Source organism: Leptonychotes weddellii, chromosome 9 (genome assembly GCF_054177405.1).
Source record: "Leptonychotes weddellii isolate Sample4059 chromosome 9, ASM5417740v2, whole genome shotgun sequence".
Taxonomy (NCBI): Eukaryota; Metazoa; Chordata; class Mammalia; order Carnivora; family Phocidae; genus Leptonychotes; species Leptonychotes weddellii.
The window spans coordinates 7,120,274-7,142,486 of NC_138377.1; the positions used below are offsets into that span (position 1 = coordinate 7,120,274).

A 22,213-nucleotide genomic window follows, 5' to 3' on the forward strand; every position below is an offset into this window, starting at 1 on the left:
TTCAGTGTTGCACTGCCTGGAACTCTGGGCGGGGAAAATATGCTTGTTAATCCCGAATGATTTGCTGAATGCCAGTCTCATCCCAGGTCCTGTACTAGGATGCTGGGGATACAAAGATAAGTGAACATCCCCAACCTCAGAGATCTCTGTATGGGGGTGGAGACTGACATAAAACAGATGACTTTAACACCCTGCAGTGAGTCCCAGTGGTAAAGATAGGCATAGCGGGATATGCCCCAGCAGAAGGGGCTCTGAAGCCAGGCGGGGAATTCAGAAGAGTGAGGGGTAATCAGGAAAGGCTTTTGGAGGAGGTGACACTCAAGGTGGGTCTTAAGGAATGTGGTTGAGTTAGTTGCATTAAGATTTGTGTAAAGGCATTGAGGGCCTAATTCAGGTTGTGAGCGGAGATGTGAGGCCATTCTGGTAAGGTAGGTATGTGCTTGGCTGAAGTTCGAGACGGTGAATACGAGCAGTACTAGTTTGCACATTTGTGGTTTTTTAGCATCATTACTTGATTGCCTGAGTATGACATTATAATTAACTATTTTAACACTTCTATGATAGAAGATACTGTTAGTATCTTCATAAAGCTAGAAAGAACTATAGCCTAAGTTTGTAAAATAATAAACCACATTTTTTCAAGTTTTAAGAAGTTGATTGTATGTAGGTATAATTTGCATATAATAAAGTGCCAGGATTTTAGGTGTACAGTTTGAGCTTGACAGATACACTTGAGTAACTACTACACCAGTTGAAATAGCGTTTTCTGTTCCCTTCAGAGTCCCCCGTGCCCCTCTGTGATCAGTCTCCACCACCCCAAAGTAACTGTTGGTCTCCTTTCTATCACCATAGGTTAGCTTTTTCCCTCCCACAGCTTCATGTAAATGGAAGTGTATTTGGCTTCCTGTGCAGTGAGCTTCATCTATGCTGAGGCGTGTCTATTCATTTCTGTTCAGTCTGTTCCTGTTCATTGCTGAAGACTGGAGTCCTTGTATGGCTGTACCACACTTTGTGTATCCATTTACATGATTTACATTTGGGTTGTTTTTCTTGGTTTTGGCTCTTAGGAACAAAGCTGTTACGAAGTTTGTGTACAAGTCTTCTTATGGATCTTTGTTTTCATTTGTCTTGGGTATTACAAACAATTTCCAGGCCGTGAGGCAGATGTGTATTTGACCACTGTAAGAAGCTGCCAGTTTCCCCCGGCGGTTACACCCTTGTACGACCCCCAGGAACACAAGAGCTGCTGCTTCACACCCTGACCAAACCTGATGCTGTCTTTTTAATTTTAACGATTTTATTTGGTGTTCATTGTGGTTTTAATTTGGATTTCGTGGTGGCTAATGATGCTAAGCATCTTTTCACATGCTTATCTGGCATCTGTATACCCTTTTGTAAAGTGTCTGTGTTTTGCTAATTTTAAAATTAGGTGGTTTTATTGAGTTGTAAAGAGTTTAGCATAAATACCAATATCAGAACTTCTGAGAGCATATTGAAATGCGGACCATTAGTATCCCCTCTTCTGTTGTTTTGTGATTTGTAGTGAAAATGGATAAATGCCACCAGCTCTGTGGTCTTCTCTCTCTCTTTTTTTTTAAAGCATATTTATACCTGGAAATTTTCTCTTGTTTTTTTGAAGGCATAGAGTCAAAGTATTTATTGCGTTAAAATATCACCATCTAGTGGTCAAAGAATAACATTTTTAGGTACTGTTAACTTTGTAAACATCTAATATTTGATATACATATATTATCCAATGTGTGTGTATATATACACACGGATCTGTGTAGTAATATATAATGTATGTAATGTGAATAACAAAATGTACACATATATAAATGTAAAGAAAGCATAATGTAATGAACAATTCATGAACCCACTGTCTTACTGCAGAACCAAAATATTTTCAGTACTGTTGGAACTGCCTGCTTGGTCTTCAGTCCCATCCATCCCTCAGTCTCCCATATGCCATGTTACCTAGAAAAATATCTTTCTGACTTTCATCATTTATACTCTGATAAACGTGATCAGTAGGTTGATCAGATCCTTTGGAATTACCAGACTTAGAGTATGCTACCAAATACCCTGACCCTGTAATTCCCCACCACATTGCATTTTGGTACAGTATTAATGCTTTATATTAACTGAGAATTTTTTTTTTTTTTAAGATTTTATTTATTTATTTGAGAGAGAGAGAGCACATGAGAGGGAGGGAGGGTCAGAGGGAGAAGCAGACTCCCTGCTGAGCAGGGAGCCCGATGCGGCGGGACTTGATCCAGGGACTCCAGGATCATGACCTGAGCCGAAGGCAGTCGCTTAACCAACTGAGCCACCCAGGCGCCCTGAGAATTTTTTTAAATGGAAGGGCAGAATAAGAAAGAATAGGCTCAAGCATTTAATTTTCATACTTTCCAAAAGGGGTCTGTCGGTGTGAGTGAGGTGGGTAAAACGAAGCTGCTAATAGCGGGCTAATGTGGCTTGCTCGGACAGCGTTAGACAGGCCTGCGGGTTTTTGTTATTACATCATTTCAGAAGAGACCACACTGGGTAATTATACGGATTTTACTTTTGAATATCCTGTCCAATGGAGAAAATGTGTTAAGGCAATAGAACATAGTGGTCCAGGCCGAAAGCAGGTAGTAAGAACTTGCAAGGCTTGTGAGTGTGCGCAGGCCGGCAGGGTGCTGTTCCTCGTGGCGGTATTGCGCCCCCTACCGTTTGCACTGAGCACTGGCATCCAAGAACAAGGACGCCGCCTTCCTGAGAAACCAAACTGTACTTGGATTTAGAAATAGCTGTGTAATCTTTAACTTCTCTGTGTCTTAATTTTCACATCTATAATTTTCTCAGAGTTGTGAGAATTAACCAGGAAGTGTGTGTGTGTGAGAGAGAGAGAGATGGGGAATAGGAACACTGCCTCACACAGAGTAAGAACTCAAAAAATTATAGTGGTATATGAGGAATGAGTAAAATATGGGACTTTGAGATACTTTGTAGTTTTAGAAATAGATGCCCCCCCCCACCGGTTATAATTACTTCTTTTCATTTTAGGATGCCTTGTTCTTCCTGAAGGATTTCTTCACAAGTCTTTCTACAGAAGTAGAGCTTCTAATGGCTCCAGATCCAGAAGGTATTAAACATGTATAGTTTGGAAAAAGTCTATATCAAATACTTGGATTGATTTTGATTGTTATGAGGCCTTTTTGAGAGTGTACTTACAGTCTTTATTCTCATTTATATAAATGTGCTTTGTGTTTATTTTTTTATATTTTGCGAATGCAGTTTATGTAAGAGTAATAATTTAAAAGGTGGAAGTCGGTAGTCTCTGTAGCAGTTACTGTGTTTATTAAATGCAGCAAAACAAGTTAAATCCACATTAATTTTAAATGGTTGCTCTAAAGAAGCATTCCTAATTTTCAAATGCACACATTACCTTTTCAGTTAAAAAGTCTCCTGGAGCTGATGTCACCTGCAGTTTGCCAAGGCATTTAAGCACCTCCAAGGAGCCAAATCTAGTTCTTTCTTTTCCTGGGCCAAAGCAGCCTTCCCAAGATGGTGGTGCCAATTCAGTGGAAGTGGTTAATGGGGAGGAAGAGAAGGATTTCTCAGCTGAAGAAGCATCATTTAGTGATCAGCCCGTGTTTTTTAGGTAAATCACTGAATTTTGATAACACATGAAGTTATTTTAGCGTTTTGCAGGTTGTTCTTTAATGTGTTCGTGTACCACCACTAATCATGAGGTTACTCCAGCTTTTCTTTGCCCTGCCAAACAGTAACTAGTGTCTTTATTTACATGTGGGCTCCACGTATCCTGCACCCCTTAATTACAGGTAGTAACCCTGGCTCAGGGGTATTTTCTCTGGATTCTGCAGCAGGAATGTCCTTTTCCTCTTAGCTTTGTTTTCCTCCTTCTGTCCCTCTTCCCAGTCACTGTTATGGCTTATTTGTACCTCCTCAATCATGATGTCCTTTCCTCTTTTCCCTTACACACCTTGGCTTCCCTTCTCCAGTGTGGGCATTTTCTGTCTGGTTTTCCATCTGCCCCTTCCCCATCACTGTTGTGTCTTTCCTGACCCTTCACTCTTTGGCTCAGTCGGCACTATCGGGAAAGGCAGGCCCATGTGCTCCTGCTATCCGCTGTAGCTCCTGCCCATGCTCAGCTAGCTGCTTGCACGCTGGAATTTATCCTCTTTTCCAGACCCATTCATTCTTCCCATCATCCTTCTTTCCCGGCCCCTCATGGTGGGCATGGAGCCTTGGCTCCGTTGGAAGGAGGAAGAAGGAAGATCTAAGCCACCTGTTGTGAGGGACCGTTAGTTACTTCCCCTTGTTGTCTGTACTCCTGTTGACATCGATTGTCCCCCGATTCTGTCTTTTCAAGCTGACTTTATGTTAGACTTTGGGTATGGCCCAAAGCGGGCAGTGTAACTATTTAAAGTGCTTTCATGTTTTTATATATCTTGAAAATAGAGAAAAAAAATAACGATATGGGAATTGGAAAGATCCTGGGATAGATGATCTCTGGCAGTTGTAAAAGTTTCACCAGGAAAGAAGAATCTCTTTTATTACTTTCCCACATTGATCTTTAAAATTTTTTTACTACCAAAAAATTGCATATCATAAGTGATAGTGTGAATTCTCATTTTATATTAATCACACATGAACTCCTAGTTTGGTTTTTGTAAACACTGGATAGCCAGTCCAAAAGAAATTGAATTGTTAACAATTCTGGCCTGAAAGCAAAGAAATTTAACATTTCTCATTCAGCTTGTGTGGCCTCACTTACTTAGGTAAATAATTTTGGTTTTTTTTATTACACTATTTAAAATTGCTATGGATTTCTGTTTCTACTCTTAAAAGCTCCTAGAAGGCCTAGGGGTGGTAGTCAGTGATATAGTCCAGTTTACTCACTTCACAGACGAGGAACTTTAGTGTCCAGAGAAGTAAGTTGACTTGCTCAAAACCACACAGTTAGTGGCCGAGTCAAGACTAGAACACAGGTCTTAATCCCAAATCTGGCGCATTTTCTAAGTGATGGCCTAATAGCCCCCAACCATTCCACAGATATTTATTGAGCTCTTACTCTGTGTATGCCAGGTTTTGTTCTAGGCACAGTAAACAAAGCCAAGAAAAATTCCCTGTATAATTGAGCTTACAAATAATTAAAATACATGATTTGCCATATTATGTGCCATGAAGAAAACAAAGAGTGAGAAAGGAAGAGAACCAAAATGCCCAGGGACCCAAGTGGAGATGTGTATTTGGAAGATGAGGGATGACCTGGGGTCCCAGGCTCCTGTAGTGATTGACGTTTAAATACAGCATTTCCATTTTGCTGTGGGTTAAATTGGACTTCTGTGGAATGGCTTAGGATATAAACACAGACATTAATTCCGTAGAAAAATTGTGTTTTAAGTCCAATTTACAGTCCAACTTTGGGAAGCCGGCTCCTTTTGTTTGATGTATACCATTGGCATATAATTATGATTTCATTCTCACAGAATTCCCAATGCTTGTGTGTTGATATCCTGTTTATAAGCATTAATTTCAAGAATGCTCACTCAAATTCACCAACGTGGGTGGCATTTTAAAAATTTACTAAGATGTTTAGGCTCAGAGTTTAAGTTCCTTGCCCATGATTGCATCCCATATAACTGGTAAAACTGGGATTCGTGGCTGGCTTTTCTGGCACTTTCTGCTTCATGATGGAGCTGAAATAAATCCCTTACCTCTTCTCTTTTTTACTTCGTGGTAATGATTCTATTATTTGGTTTAATCTTAAAGGTCACCTTTATTATTCTTCTGTATAAATTGAGAATATCTGCCAGAATAAATTTTTCTAAGGTAAACATTTAGTAAACTAGGAGATTTTTTTTGTGAGAAAATTTAAATAAAATAAATACAACGTATAAGATGATTAACATTAGTTGTTATATTATCTTAAGATAGAACTAAAAGACATTGCCCTTTATTTAGGTCTTGAGATATTCACATTATTTTGTGGTTTTGTTTTTATTATCCAGTTGAACAAATTAATTTATTTCTAATTTCAACTATTAGTACTTTTGAATATAAATAACTCCTCTCCTTTCTTTATCTTCAGAGAATTCAGATTCACATCAGAAGTTCCTATTCGACTTGATTATCATGGCAAACACGTATCAATGGATCAGGTTTGGAAACTTTGTATAAATATACTCTACAAAATTATCTCTCTCGTTTTTCTAATGGAGTTAATTTTCAAACTTTATGTTTGAAGTGACATGCAAGATTTTAAAATTTAATTCTGTTTTTAAAGTAAGCATCATTTACTTAACCTGTGAGTAAAATTTAGTGTAATTTAGGTCATAATATAATTAAGTATGTGTTTTTTTGATGTAAATATTTTAAGTGTTTTAGCTGCATAAGTGAATGAATATTACTTTGACTTGCCCAAATAACAACTGTTTTAGATGTTGGGTGTCTCAGTTACACATTAATCTGGCTTTTTTTAATTTTAAAGGGTACGCTGGCCGGGATTCTGATTGGTCTGGCCCAGTTAAACTGCTCAGAACTGAAGCTGAAGCGGCTTTTCTACCGGCATGGGTAGGTTGATTTATACCATATGAGGCTTTATGGTATAGTGACTGTGATTAGCTTACAACAAATTGATCACTGACTTTTCTTAGCAAAATATCATTGTTTTACAGCATTGTGTGCAGAGAGCTTGTTTTTAGAGGAGGCTTACTGATTAGGGGCTCCTTTTTATGCTGAGAGAGTAGGAGTTTGAACAGAGTAGTATTTTTCAAAAACAGCTGTAGTTGTTTTTTAATAATTTCCCAAAGTCATAAATTCATTTATTTAGCAAAAAGACTGGCAGTTCACAACGTAATGGTTCTTAGTGGCTGAGAACCATGTAGCAATTTATAGACATTGAGTTAATACTATGCTAGAGCTTTAAAAATTTTATTTATTTATTTATTTAAGATTTTATTTACTTGTCAGAGAGAAAGAGACAGAGAACAAGCACAAGCAGGGGGAGCGGCAGGCAGAGGGAAAGGGAGAAGCAGGCTCCCTGCCGAGCAGGGAGCCCGATGCGGGACTCGATGCCAGGACCCTGGGATCACGACCTGAGCCGAAGCTTAACCGACTGAGCCACCCAGGCGCCCCAGATTTTATTTATTTGAGAGAAAGTTGTGTGTGCACACACAAGTGGGGAGAGGGGGGGGAGGAAGAGCGAGAGAGAGAATCTCAAGCAGACTCTGTGCTGAGTATGGAGCCTGATGTGGGACTTGATCTTACGACCCTGGGATCATGACCTGAGCTGAAACCCAAGAGTCTGATGCTTAACCAGCTGAGCCGCCCAGGTGCCCCCTATGCTAGAGTTTTAGATGTTCAAGAAATAGGAGCAGTGGAAGAACACAGTTATACATGTTACTGAAACCTTGTAGAAATTACTAACATTAAACTGGATTACATATATGTGTGTATATGTACATTCAGATCGAACGTCTATAATATTTTGTCCTTGTAATTGGTAAATTTTCTTTTGTCTTAAGTTAAAAAAAAAAATAACCCCCAACTTATTATGGTAAACGAATTAAGTCAGTCAGAGAAAGACAAATACCATATGATTTTACTCGTGATGAACAGATGAACATAGGAGAAGGGAAGGAAAAATAACAGGGAGGAAGGCAAATCATAAGAGACTCTTAACTCTAGGGAACAAACTGAGGGTTGCTGGGGGCGGGGTGTAGGGGTTGGGGTAACTGGGTGATGAGCATTAAGGAGGACACTTGATGTAACGAGCACTGGGTGTTCTTTTTTTTTTTTTAATTTTTTTATTCTTATGTTAATCCCCATACATTACATCATTAGTTTTAGATGTAGTGTTCCATGATTCATTGTTTGTGCATAACACAGCACTGGGTGTTCTATGCAACTGATGAATCACTAAATTCTACTCCTGAAACTAAAAAAAGGAAGTTCCCCCAACTTATCTGAACCTATGAATTTCTTTCTCTTTTCTGTATACTAATAGTCATTTGCTCTAGCTTGCTAGGTGTTGACAAATTGTTCTCGTATGCAATCACGGAATGGCTTACTGACATTAAGAAGAACCAGCTACCAGGAATCCTGGGAGGCGTTGGGCCTATGCATTCACTAGTACAATTAGGTAAGTTTTCTTTTTTAATCAAAAGATGATTTATTTTGCCTGATCTGTGATTCTTAACCCCTTTGGAGTTATGGGTGCCTTTGGGACAGTCTGTGTGGGGACCAACTTTCTAGAAAACTTCTGTGTGTGGTCATACACACCGGCAAGAGCACTCTGCGTCCCATTTGAGGTTAAAACCCCGGGGTTAGAGTGATAGCAGAGATCTGAGCCCCAGCACTCCCACTGATTGCTCCGTGTTGACCGTTGTTCTAGTGCAAGGCCTGAAGGACTTGGTCTGGTTACCAATAGAGCAGTACCGGAAGGACGGTCGCATCGTCCGAGGGTTCCAGAGAGGTGCTGCGTCCTTTGGCACCTCGACGGCGATGGCCGCGCTGGAGCTCACCAACAGGACGGTCCAGACCATACAGGTACCTCCGCCGACTGCTGTCCTCTGTACGGACAGGAAGGCTTACTGCAAGACGGTTGGGGGTTTATGTTTCTAAAAAGACCCTGTGAAATATACAGAACATTGAGAATAGATATCTTATTTATGATGATTTAATATCGTGGGGGTTTTTTGTTTTTATTGCTCAGCTCTCTGGTGTTAAAGAATTCGTAGAATAAAGCAGTGGAATCCAGTGCAAATTCGTTTGCCTGTTTCAGTTAAATTGTAACTGTTAAGTTAGTCGAGGATTTATTTATTTATTTATTTATTTATTTTTAAAGATTTTTATTTATTTATTTGACAGAGAGAGACACAGAGAGGGAACACAAGCAGAGGGAGTGGGAGAGGGAGAAGCAGGCCCCCCTGCGGAGCAGGGAGCCCGATGCGGGGCTCAATTCCAGGACCCTGGCATCATGACCTGAGCTAAAGGCAGACGCTTAACGACTGAGCCATCTAGGCGCCCTAATCGAGGATTCATTTTGCCTCATTTATATGAACATCATAGCTAAACGTGAAGGAAGCATTACAGAACAAAACAGTAGACGTACTAAGGTTTGTTAAGTATTAAACTCCAGTTGACCTTATCCAGTTGTTCACAGACAGGGCATTCTCGCTTAACCCGTAACGTGGAGAGTGTTCTCAGAGGGAGAGAGGAGGACTGAGAAAGTCAGCTCGATCTAGATACTAGTTCTTAATGTGCACTTTAATGTTCTTGGTATAAGAGTGCTAAGTTTTTGTCGTGAAGAACTCCCCATACCGCAGACGCACCTGCGTTAGGGCCTGTGAGTCCCTCTGTTCTTCCCGACTCCCCATGGCAAGTGCGTTGTTGGAGCAGAACTCTGCAGACTTTCTTCTGATTCATTTCTTACCTTCTGATAAAATGATTCCAGGCGGCTGCAGAGACTGCTTATGACATGGTGTCTCCTGGGACCCTTTCTAGTGAGCCCAAGAAGATCAAAAGGTTTCCTCACCACCGCTTAGCCCACCAGCCAGTGGACCTGCGGGAAGGTGTGGCCAAGGCCTACAGTGTTGTGAAAGAGGTGAGTGCATACCTGGGTGCGCGGGCCGGAACCGGCTGGCCCACTTTCCTGCCTTTTGTCGGAAGAGCATTTTGTGGTTCGAAACCCCTGCGAGTGGACTTGGAATTGCTACCAATAGCAAGTGCCAATGTCTGCACGAGGTCAGAGAAGAGGGCCAGGTAGTGATGGGCTCACAAGGAGAGTCGTGATCTGGAGGAAAGGCTGATTCTCCTCACGTGCAGAAGTCAGCCGCGTAACGGACGCACGCGCGCTCGCACCACCCGGATGTGGCATGTAGTTGTGCTGCGCTGTAGTACTCAGCTTTGTTTAAAAGTACAGCTTTTCAGCTCACTCACCTGATCCCATTCGCATGCCTTCACTCTCCTGAAGATGGTACACATTTTTTGGTACATGTTTTTATACTTTTACTCTATATATCATGTGCAACGTCTGCCTTTCCAGGTCTGTCCATGGTGATGTACGCACGTCTCATTTAAACGGTCTTAGGGCATTTCATCGTAGGGCTGTGGCATACTTCACTTTCCTATTGGTAGACCTTGTTTTCCCTAAACCACTGCTACAGCAATGTTCATATAAATGTCCCTTTATTCATTTGTGCAAGAGGTTGTTAAGAATGAAGTTGGTGATTTGTAACTATCTGAATCTCAGCATTTATTAAGCCTAATTGCAATTGGACCAGTGAATCTGGTTCTTTTTTTTTTTTTAAAGATTTTATTTATTTATTTGAGACAGAGAGAATGAGAGAGAGAGAGCACATGAGAGGGGGGAGGGTCAGAGGCAGAAGCAGGCTCCCCGCCGAGCAGGGAGCCCGATGCGGGACTCGATCCTGGGACTCCAGGATCATGACCTGAGCCGAAGGCAGTCGCTTAACCAACTGAGCCACCCAGGCGCCCGTGAATCTGGTTCTTAATGGGCACTGTTGGGAGCATTCCCCCTTGTAATCTTTCTTGACATTCTTTTTAATGTGACGTGAAGTTTGAGATGGTTTTACTCTTGATGCATGTATTAGGATTTCATTAAAGATCTTTTTCCCCGTCTTTATTCTGACAGGCACAAGTGCCTAGGAAAAGACAAGTCTTTTCCCTGACAGAGTGGCCTCTGTGGTCCCAAATGGTCGGGAGACCACTGAGGTAGGGCCCCGAGGAAATGTATTAGTGGAATAAAGGCAAGACCACCTGCTTTTCTTAAAAGGAGACTTAGTTGGGAGAATAATTACTGGTCAGATCTGTTCCTATAGATGTCAGGATTGGGCCAGTTATCAGTAGACGTGTTAGAAATCAGGTTTATAAAAATGATCCTGGGGTTCAGGGCATGGCAGGGGCCGTGGGCCACAGGATATAATAGCGCTTGGGAATGGAGCACTTTGCAGTTTGCATAACCTTGCCTGATTTAATCTGAATTCATTTGAAAAAATATTTGTGTGCTTCCTTTGTGCCAGGTGTATAGCAACCATTAAAGGGAGGCGGTGGTCCTCGCTTGCCCATGAGGACACTGGCTCAGCAGGAATGGCTCCCCAGTGTAGCTGGGCGAGTCAGTAGTGGGGCCTCTGTTGGACCCTGGGTATTCGGGTCTGCTGTGCGGGTCTCTCTCTAAGACTTGACAGTGTGAGCACGGATTGAGATGGCAGGTGCGCTTGATTAGCAAGGAATCTGACTTCCGCGTTCAAAACTTTTAAAGTTTTTTATTTTTTATTTATTTATTTTATTAGCACAAGCAGGGAGAGCGGCAGATAGAGGGAGAGGGAGAAGCAGGCTCCCGCTCAGCAGGGAGCCTGATGTGGGGCTGATCCCAGGACCCTGGCCAGGATCATGACCTGGGCCGAAGGCAGCCGCTTAACCGACTGAGCCACCCAGGCGCCCCTCAGAACTTTTTAAATAGAGGCTCCTTACATGGTGATAAATGTGTCTTTTCCCTTTTTGATGTTAGTGAATCAAAGATGGAGAGAAAACATTCCAGCTGGTTCACAGATTGGCTCCTCCTCTAGATCCGGGCTCGGCACACTGTGACTTCTAGGTCACCTCTGGCCCAGGCCTGTTTTTGTGTGGACCTACCAGCTCAGAATTATTTTAACAACTTGAAAGGATTGTAAAAAGGAAAAAAAAAAAAAAGAAAAAGCATATACAATAGAACCTGTGTGGCCCACAAATATTTGCCATGTGCTGGCTGACCCCTGCTTCCGTCGTTCCCCTGGGTGGGAGGCCGGGCGCTGTGGTGGGGGCAGCGGCCGGGGGCCAGGGCCTGCTTTGTGAGCACGGAGCGCCAGTCTCTGCGGGTGTCTTGAGCCAGTGAAGTCTGACAGTCACCACAGACTTCATCCCCCATTGACAGGACTTGACTAGCAACAAAACAAAACAAAGAACAAATGAAATATATTGGCTGAGGTAACACACTGAAGTGATAGAGCCGAGATACGAATTCACTTCTGTGACGCGGTGGTGGCCACGCTCACTGGGTTGTAATCCGCTTGAACCTGCTTATTGTCTTCGGGCTAGGGAGGGTGGCTGAGAGAGGAGACAGAGGGATGCGGGCACAGGTGGACCAACCGTGAGCGTTTTCTTTATTGTCACGGTTTCACTTACTGACAGTAGTTTTAAAAACTGCACTTGTATTTGTTTTTAGTTCTTCTGTACGTGTCCTCCCCCTACAGTATTACATGTTTACCCTACCGTGCCAGGTAGAAATGATACTTTTTAAAGATTTTATTTATTTATTTGACAGAGACACAGTGAGAGAGGGAACACAAGCAGGGGGAGTGGGAGAGGGAGAAGCAGGCTCCCTGCTGAGCAGAGAGCCTGATGCAGGGCTCGATCCCAGGACCCTGGGATCATGACCTGAGCCGAAGGCAGCCGCTTAACGACTGAGCCACCCAGGTGCCCCGAAACTTTTAAATTATTAAACATGTTCCTGCTTTATGTTTTCAGAATTTTTTCTATTTAAGCCAATCCTTTTATCTTAATTGAATGTTCCACAATTATCTTTTCTAGTACATAGCTAGTAATTTAAAACAAATAATTTTCTGGAGCTTTGTAGAATTAGGTTTTCTTGTTACAGTTGACTCAAAGGAGCTATCACCGTATTCCTTTTGTGATTATATTTATTCCAGAAGCTTTATTTGCTAAGTTTGATTTAACTAGAGTGATTAATAGTGCCAGGAAAGCTACTCTTAGATCATTAAATATTTCTTTTTTAAAAGATTTTTTTTTTTTTTATTCATTCAAGACACAGAGATACAGAGAGCGAGAGAGCATGAGCAGGAGGAGAAGCAGAGGGAGGGGGAGAAGCAGACTCCCCGCTGAGCAGGGAGCCCGATGCGGGGCTCGATCGCAGGACTCTGGGATCATGACCTGAACCGAAGGCAGATGCTTAACCATCTGAGCCACCCAGGCACCCCTAAATATTTCTTTAAGCTTCCCTACGTGAAATGGTAGCTTAGCTATATTTTCTACATACACGTGTCACAACAAAATGCTAGATTATAATAATTGCCTCTTATTTTCCCTATAGTTACAATTCTGTCATAAATATAATTATCCTGGGTTATCTCAAAAGCACAGTGGGTTTTTTGGTTTAGTTACAAGCATAATGTTGATGAACTCTGCTAAAGTTGTATACAATAGGATAATTTAGAGATTTTTCTGATCTTCTCTCCTCTCCCCCTTTCAGGGACTTACAGACACGGCTCAGACAATTTACGAAACCGCAGCTCGAGAACACGAGAGCAGAGGGGTCACTGGTGCCGTGGGCGAGGTCCTGCGCCAGATTCCTCCTGCGGTGGTGAAACCTCTGATTGTGGCCACGGAAGCGACATCAAATGTATTAGGTGGCATGAGAAACCAAATTAGACCAGATGTTCGGCAAGACGAGTCACAGAAATGGCGCCATGGGGAAGACTGATATTTCAGACGCGATTCTTCATGGAGATAGTGAGGGTAGAAGTAAGGAGCATAGCGTCCCATTGGCAGCTTTAGAGGGTACTCATTTAATTTTATTGTGCTCATCTCAGGAACAAAAGCATTTCTTAGTTAAATAATTTAATATCAAAGCAACATGCAACCAAAAACTTGTGACATTGTAGGGCTAGTTTAGTACTTGCGTAGAGAAATGTTTGGTGGTTAGTGTCAAAAGTTCTTAAGCGTTTGCTGCCAAGTGAGTGGAATGCTTGCTATTATTAAAATGGCTGTGATTCTCCTTGCTATGGATGAGAGATCATTGGAAGCCTCCCGTTACAGTACAGAGTGCTCAGAAACTTTGAAAGTGCACTTTGAAAGCACTATTTATGTTGCCCTGAGGAGAGTTGATTTTTCTCAAGGTTTAAAAAGAATCACAGCTTCGAAACTTTCATTGAGAATGAGAGACAGAAGCTACAGGGAAAGCAAAGCAAATAGGATTTTAATATAAATAACCCTGAGGAATAAATAACCTAGTCTGTTGGATTTAGTGTCCGTGCACTTGAGAACATTATTTCCATTCCCTCAGAAAATCTGTGGGCGTTGAGAACGTGAATGTCGCAGACATGTTCTGTTGTGTTGCACTTTATCGTGTGTGTGTGTGTGTGTGTAGATTAATACAAGTCATGTGATCTATTTGTTATGTAATTTACAGATTTTCACAAAATATAAAGAGGAGTAAGACAATGTTTTTGGCAAAGGAAGCTAACTCAGATGTAGTAACTTCCATTTATTTTAAGTGTAAATGAAAATGTGCATTCTATAATGAACTGGGGCCCATATGATTGTTTATATGTTCACTTTTCAGCAGATACAGTGCAAGCTTTTAGGAATGTGTGGAAAGGGAGATTGGAAATGATTTTTACTTTTCTGAAATTAACCAAAAATCCTCCAAATATGCCCTAGTCAGCTATTTCGAAGTACCATTTTTACTTGGTTAACAGTGTACATTTTGATAACCTGTCAGGAATGAATAAAGTATTTTTATTTAAAGGTAAAATTGTTCTATGCTTCCATGAACATTTTGCTTTTCTTAGAGCATATTCATAGATGCAATACTTGGATCCATCCCAAGATACTTGGGAATACTTTCTCGAAACTGATTTTGGTTAATATCAAGTAAATCATTACCTAGGAGTAGGAGAAAAATTGTTCACAAGGACTCACTTTTTGACTTTAGGTGAATCTAGTAGAAAAAATGCAGGACTTTGTGTTCATCCACTGATGTGATGTGAATTTTCATTTTCTGAAGTGGGGAGAATGCCATTCACATGAATTTAGATTTCAGAACTACATTTCAGGTTGGGGTTTGAAAAATGATGTCGAATCGATTCCATTCTCTAGATTTTCTGAACAAGAAAGCAATGTAAGCCAAACATCTGGACATTTAAAATTTATGAAAACTGTGTTAAACAGCATTTAATTTTTGTTTCCTTTCTATTGCTGAAAAAACTTTAAAAAGGCACTGCTCACAGAACCATCCGTTACTCTGTCCCAATTAAATGGAGTCCATGCAGAATGTGATCCTGAGTAAACAGTAGCCACGCCCATGCATCATTGAGAAGGCTCAACCGGCTTGGGGGCACGTTCTGACCGCCCTGCTCACTGACCCCATGCATCCTTAAAACAGAACATACCATGTCTCTTATTTGTGATGATTAATTAAACTGCAAAGCCCTTGATCAACTTAAAAATATAAAATCTCTAATTTTAAAATACATTTTCCATAGTTACACTATTTAAGTTCAGTTAGATACAGTCTAGGGAGAAATAATCACCCTCTTCTTTGCACTCTTGAGTTGCAAATAGACCCATCTTTTGACAAATTTGGTTTGTAAATCCTAGTATAACATAGATCTTCATAATGTCATTTCCATGGTTCTCTGCCACAGAATCTGGGTTTAGGAACCAGAAACCTGCCTCAGAAAGGCCCAGTATCAAGGCTCTGTTCATTGCCAGTTTAACCAAGATGCTGTTTGAGATGTTTATGTAGACTGTATTTGAACACTTCTGCATTATTAAGTATCCTCAATTTTTTCTTTCTTAAAAATGTCTTTTCCAACCTTTATGTCACAGTGACACAGTAAGGAGAGTGTTGGGCAGGACCCTTGGGCTGCCAGATCTGCCCTCACTTGGCAGGTGACTTGGCCAAGGCATTAGATTTCTGTAAGTCTCAGCATCTGTCTGTAAACTAAGGGGCCCAACAGAGATTTTTGGATGATCGGGGGTGTGTGTGGTGTGTGTGTGTGGTGTGTGTGTGTGTGTGTGTGTGTGTGTGTGTGTGGTGTGTGTGTGTGGTTTGGTAGACCCCCAGACCTGTGACACCCCGGGCTGGGGGTGTTGGAGAGCATGGAGGTCACACCACACACGGTAGCCACGGCTCCCTCAGATCTTGGATCTCTGAGTACTGCATTTCTGAGTGGCCACTGGGCCTGTGTGGTTGACTTTGATGAACTATTCTGCATGGAGTAGACGACGTGTGTCCACATGTGGCTGCATGGAGGCTGAATGGGTGTTACCCCAGCGAGTCCGGGTGAGCAAGCCTGACCAAGATCCGTCAGCGAGTTTAAGACCACAGTGTTACAGAAGCGCGTGAAGACCACTTCATAAAGGCAGCGATACTTCCTCTTGAGTGGAGCTGATGTGCACCCCGTTTCCCTTCCTGTCTGTCCCCAGATTGCTGTTATTTGCCAGTAGAACATTCCCTTTCAATATCTGCCTTTTAGGACAGACGTAATACAGCATTTCTTCTGGACACAGCAGTAAACTTTCATTTTAGTGAAGTTTGGGTCCAGTTTGGATTCCCACTTTAAGCACATGTATTTCACATCAATATTTTTATAATGCAAGACTCACTTTAGGGAATCTTTCCAAGTCCCAGTGTGCCTAGAATAGCAAAAATACCAAAAACTGCTGTTTCCTGCCTCCTGCTGTGTCACTTTTAAATGGTATTAAAATATTTCCAGGAAAGGGGCACCTGGGTGGCTCAGTCGTTAAGCGGCCGCCTTCGGCTCAGGTCATGATCCCAGAGTCCTGGGATCGAGTCTCACATTGGGCTCCCTGCACAGCGGGAAGCCTGCTTCTCACCTCTCCCACTCTCCTTGCTTGTGTTCCTGCTCTCGCTGTCTCTGTCAAATAAATAAAATCTTTAAAAAATATATATATATTTCCAGGAAAAATGTTTAGTTTTTAATCCTCTCCTGTAAAAACCGTGTTCTGTAGGTTTGGTGCCCTTGCTCAGTTTCAAAACCATCTGGGCAACCCTGTCTGCTTCTGTGCAGGGGCCGCCGGCCCAGGGGCATCAGGCCTGCCTCCAGTGTGTTCGGGTCGGGTTCTGGGCACTGTGTACTCTCCGCAGAGCGGGTGGACAGCAGGCCGTGTTGACTTGCAGCCATGTTAAATGAGAACCCTTCACTACATGGTTTCAGGGTTAACAACTGTCGTGACATTCACTTAAATTCTGTAGATGTGAAAAGCTTCGTGACTTTTAATCACTGGCCTTTGCTTCCATTTTCTTACACCTGCATCGGGTAGAATTCCTCAGGATTACAGGGAGGAGTGTGGCAGGGCTAGTGTTCGTGGTGAGCAGTCACTCCGTTTCCCCTCACATCCTCTTGACCTACTTAAGACATGAGGGCCAATGTCTGTAAAGTTCCTTGAGCTTGAAAGGGACTGTCAAAAGCAAAGTGATATTCTTTTGTATCTGCAGACGCATCCATCCATTGGACATACCAGTTGGTATCAAATAGAATAAATCAGATAGAAATTTGAGTCTTAGGTTTAACCAGGAAGGCTACCTGTAGAGTGTATAATACAGGGGGGGAAATCTTCTATCAAACAATCTTATTTCTGTTTATAAGAAGGTATGGTCGGTCTTTCCATAGAAGCCTAGTTGTGTGCTTTAGTGCCAACTTCCTTTTATCCCCGTATTTTGGGACCATGTAGGCGCACCACCCCCTTTAATAGACCTTGTAAGCTTACATGGGGAGTATTTTCCTCGATCCTGTTACTGTACATCAGACACAGAAAAGCTCTTCTAACACACCAGCATCGTGGGCTGTGTTGGGGATGAGAAATCTGAGTTTCAACAATTCACACTGAGAGGTCAGCAGTTTTCAAAAACATCAGGGTCCGGGATTTTTGCCTCCTGTCCCAACCATGGCCACCGTGGTTTCGAGCGTGTGGCTCAGTGGGAAGCGCCGGAGTGCGGGCTGCTGTGCGACTCGGGATGGCCGAGGGGGTGGCGGTGGCCTCGGTGACCCCTCCAGCACCATGGGCGGTGGAGTTAGCAGCCCCCCCTTTAAGAAGTGTGTACACTTTGCTGTTTGACTCGCGTTCTGCATGCACGAAATGGCAGCTTCCAGCCTCGGGGTGGGTTTCCTAAGCAGCCGGGGGCGCAGGCCGCACTGGTCACTTTTCCACTGTGGACCGTGTGGTGGGGGCGGGGGGGCGCCGAGTTCGGCTCTCCTGCGAATCCCTCCCGACTTAACCTTGGACATGGAACTTAATCTCACCACAGTGTCGTATGCTCCTTGCTGAGTTCCCTAGTTTCCCTACTTAATTTTGGATGTGAGTACTTTAAGAAAACTATATGAGTCTTTTTGTGGAAATGTAACTCGTCCGTGTGACTATGGAAAATACTATGAAATGGAGAGTACGTTTGAAGAAAATTAAAATATTTACTCTTTGGAGTTTGCTTTAAATACTATTGTCTTTCGCCAAGAATGGGTCCCACGGCCTGTACAAATCACTTCTCGGGGTGGGGCGCAGGTCTGTGGCAGATCCTGTTACTGAGACCCCGGTTCTGGTGACAGCAAATCGCGAGTCTGCCTGCCGCCCGTTTCTGAGCTGCACGGGGCATGTGATGGTAAAGCTTGCCACTCCTCCCCCCTGCAGGTGTCACTCTGTTCTCAGCCCTGCAGTGTGGACTTGCGGCAAACATACCTTCTCGTGTCGGTCTGAGGGACCTAGATAAATACCTGCTAAGTCTGCTCTATATGGGAATGTTTTTACTTGTAAAAGAGATTTTATTATTTTTGGGGGGTAGCAAAAAGCAAAGTTTATTAAGCGATAGCAAAGTGATAGTACAAAGCTCCTGAAGAGGGAGGGGGGACCCGAGAGGGTTGCCCTGAAAGAGAGATTTTAAAGGAGTACTTTTTTAAGATTTATTTTATTTTTTAAAATTTTTTGGCAGAGACACAGCGAGAGAGGGAACACAAGCAGGGGGAGTGGAAGAGGGAGAAGCAGGCTTCCTGCAGAGCGGGGAGCCAGACGCGGGGCTCGATCCCAGGACCCCGGGATCATGACCTGAGCCGAAGGCAGACGCTTGACGACTGAGCCACCCAGGTGCTCCCCTCCCTTTTTTTTTTTTTTTTAAGAATTTAAAAATTTAATTTTTTGGCAGAGACAGCGAGACAGGGAACACAAGCGGGGGAGTGGGAGAGGGAGATAAAGGAGTACTTTTAAAGGCAGTGCTTTATTTTTATTTATTTTTTTTTAAGGATTTTATTTATTTATTCATGAGAGACAGAGAGGGAGAGAGAGAGAGAGAAGCAGGCTCCCAAGGAGCAGGGAGCCCGATGTGGGACTCGATCCCAGGACCCCGGGATCATGACCTGAGCCGAAGGCAGACGCCCAACCATCTGAGCCACCCAGGCGCCCCTAAAGGCAGTGCTTTAAAAGAGATTTTGAAAGGACAGGTGTGTGAAACCACTCAGCTATCAGGGAAGCATCAGGGCACACTTCACACATGGCTCTTGTGACGGAGGGATAGGAACCTTTGTGGGGTGCTCGCTGCCTGCCGGTTGTCGGGGTGCGTGGGTTCTTTTGTAACCTCAGGGCCCCTCTGAGAGGCAGTTGGTGCAGTCCCTGTTTTCCAGAGAAGTCAAGAACCTTGCTGTGGTCACGTGCTGTGACTCCCAAACCCCATGCTCATCCTAGGACATCATTTAAGGGGAACTTGCACAGTTGTCTGAATTAGTGAAAGCTCATCACTAATTAGGAAACTAAGAAAGGAATTTTGCTGAAAGATTAAGATTCACGATTCTTAGAATGCTTGAGCCTAAGGCAAGAGCAAACTTGCTTCTCCATCTCTCACCTGCATCTCTAGCCCTGCTCCCCTCTCCTGGCTGGGCACCAGCCGCTCTTGTCCTTTGGTTCTGCCACATCCCTGTATCCAGGGGTTAGAGATCTTTCTTTTTCCTTTTTTTTTTTTTATGATGAAGTTCAGGCCCCACTCAGCACCAACTAAATAAGAATCTGCGAATGGGGCTGAGTCAGGGTCTCCACACCTTAGCAATTTTGACATTTGGGGCTGGTTAATCCTTTGTTGGGGGGCCGTCTTGTGCATCGCAGGATGTTGAGCGGCATCCTTGGCCTTACCCAGTAGAGGCAAGTAGCACCCCTCCCCAACTGTGAAAACCAAAATGTCCACAGACATGGTCAGATGTTCCCTAGGTGGCAGAATCCACGTGTGCAAACCGCTGGGCTCACAGCTCCCCTGGGAAATAATGTGCCTCCTGGAGCGAGAACAATGCCGAAGAGCCTTCCCACATTCCTTTCCAGAATGCTCTGCCTGTTTCCTCCTTGTTGCAACTTAAAAGGTTACCATTTTCAGACAGGGCCAGCCACCCTACCTACCTCTTTATTCTCCATTATCGCACGCATTCCTTTAAACTGTGGTCCTGCTCTCCTAAGTCCACACTGACTTGTCTCAGTGTTTATTGCCTGACACCCTCCGTGAGGGCAGGGCGCACACACACCTGCCCACCTGGCGCCTGGCACAGGGCCTTGCCCAGAATCAAGGCATCGGGGCCTAGTGAATGAATGAATGAGTGAATGAATGAATGAGTGAATGAATGAATGAACCTTAGCGGTCCTATCGTCCTACACAGTCACTTTGCAGTGAGGATGTCAAGTCCAGAGAGGCAAAGTTATGTGCCCAAGATCACATGATTAGTACTTGAAGATGTCCTTTATTCAATGCAGTTTTACTTTCTTGGTTTTAGCAATATGTAAGGATACTAGTACATCCATAAACATAAAGTGGGTGAAAACCCCATATTCAGTATTTACTCTGGGACTGCCATGCTCAGCACTTCTGCCTGTGGCATTCACACTCAGCCTCAGCCGGGGCCCTGGCCGGGAGCAGACGGCCACCCGGACGACCGGCAGGAGGCCATAAGGAAGGGACTGACGGGGCCTCGGCGGGCAGGGCCAGGGAGACCACGGCTACCTTGGAGCCTCTTTCACGTTCAGCTGTGGGTCTGTCCTGGGCCTCCCAGAGTCAGTGGTGATTTCTCGCCTTCTGAGAAGCCGCTGGAGCAACACTAAGACTCCTTGCAGGCCCGAAGGGACAGAGAGGGAGAGATGCCCAGAACCTGCAGCCGAAGGAGGGGCCGCCTGACCAGGGTGGTGGCCTTGCGTGCCAGGAAGTAAGCCGAGGGGCCAGAGAAATAAATCCCACCCTCAGGCTCCTACCCTCCCATCTGCTGCTGGAGCCCCCGAGGGGCAGATCAGCGCCACCCAGCCCTCGAGCATCCTCTTACTTGTATTTGTGCTATTCCTTCTGCAGGGGACGAAACTGATGCTTAGAAGTGACCTGCCCAAAGCCACACAATCTGCTAGTCAAGGAACACTCGTCACCAATGACAGATGAAGCCCCAAAACCCAGCCGCTTTTCATTCTCATGAAGTCCAGCTGGTGCTCCTCAATACATGGCAGCTCTCCTCAAGTGGGGATGGAGGAGCCCAGGCCCCCCCTATCTTGTAGCTCTGCCTCCCCTGGACAGGGTGGGGGTGGGGGTGGGGAGAGGACAGCCTGGCTCTGGCGTAGGTCAGAATCCTGTCACGTGACCACACCCAGCCTGAAGGGAACCTGATGTCGCAGCCTTGCTGTGTGTCTAGGAAGGGAGGAAGTGGTTGGTGAGCGCCTGGCCAGACTGCTACGTGTAGCTCATAATTTGGAATTTGCATCCAGGAATGTCTGCAGACCCACACTTAGCAGCACCCTACTGGAATTACAAGTAGTGTCCCTCCAAGACAATTTGCCACTACCAGAGTTGGAGCTTCCCCCCGCCGCCCCGGGCTTGTTTATAGTCCTGAAAGCAGTCCCACCTGGAGCAAATTAAACTCAGCAAACAAATTTGCTGAGTAACGAGGCAGGATGGTATCATGTAGCGGTCCTCACAACTTGTCTGCATACTGGAACCACTGGGGGATCTTTTAACAATTCCAAAATTCAGGCCACACCCACGACCAATTAAATCACAATCCCTGGGGCGTATTTATGAAGCTCCCCGGGTGACTCGGGTGACTCGTGTGCAGACAAGTTTGGGTACCACTGGTACAGTGGCTAAGAATACAGATTTTAGACAGGCTGCCCAGGGCTGAATCCAGGCTTCAGTATTTGTTAGCTGTGTGGCCTTGGGGAAGTTGTTTAACCTCTCTGTGCTTTAGTTTCCTCCTCTATAAAACATGATAATATGGTTGTCATGAGGATTGTGTGAGTTAATGCATGAAAGTGCTTAGACTGGTGTCTCACACACTGTATCATGTGAGCGTTAGGGGTACTTACTGTTTCCGGAATGCTTACTGTGTGCCAGGTCCCAGGCGAGAGCTGAAAGACGGCCCCTTGCTCTTGGGGAGCT

The 22,213-nt window shown here is 44.0% G+C and overlaps 1 protein-coding gene across 3 annotated transcripts in view; it reads left to right on the plus strand.

Annotated features, from left to right (window-relative positions):
• The window catches only part of ATG2B (autophagy related 2B), a 50,268-nt gene extending 31,999 nt beyond the window's left edge, over window positions 1-18,269 (plus strand). For all 3 annotated transcript variants that reach the window (XM_081829971.1, XM_081829972.1, XM_081829973.1), the window contains 8 exons: window positions 3,052-3,130; window positions 3,442-3,649; window positions 6,104-6,173; window positions 6,503-6,585; window positions 8,034-8,155; window positions 8,408-8,562; window positions 9,470-9,619; window positions 13,283-18,269. In XM_081829971.1, the coding sequence (XP_081686097.1) occupies window positions 3,052-3,130; window positions 3,442-3,649; window positions 6,104-6,173; window positions 6,503-6,585; window positions 8,034-8,155; window positions 8,408-8,562; window positions 9,470-9,619; window positions 13,283-13,513 (1,098 nt within the window). In that variant the 3' untranslated portion in view covers window positions 13,514-18,269. The remainder of the gene's footprint in view (window positions 1-3,051; window positions 3,131-3,441; window positions 3,650-6,103; window positions 6,174-6,502; window positions 6,586-8,033; window positions 8,156-8,407; window positions 8,563-9,469; window positions 9,620-13,282) is intronic.
• Window positions 18,270-22,213: the final 3,944 nt, after the last annotated feature.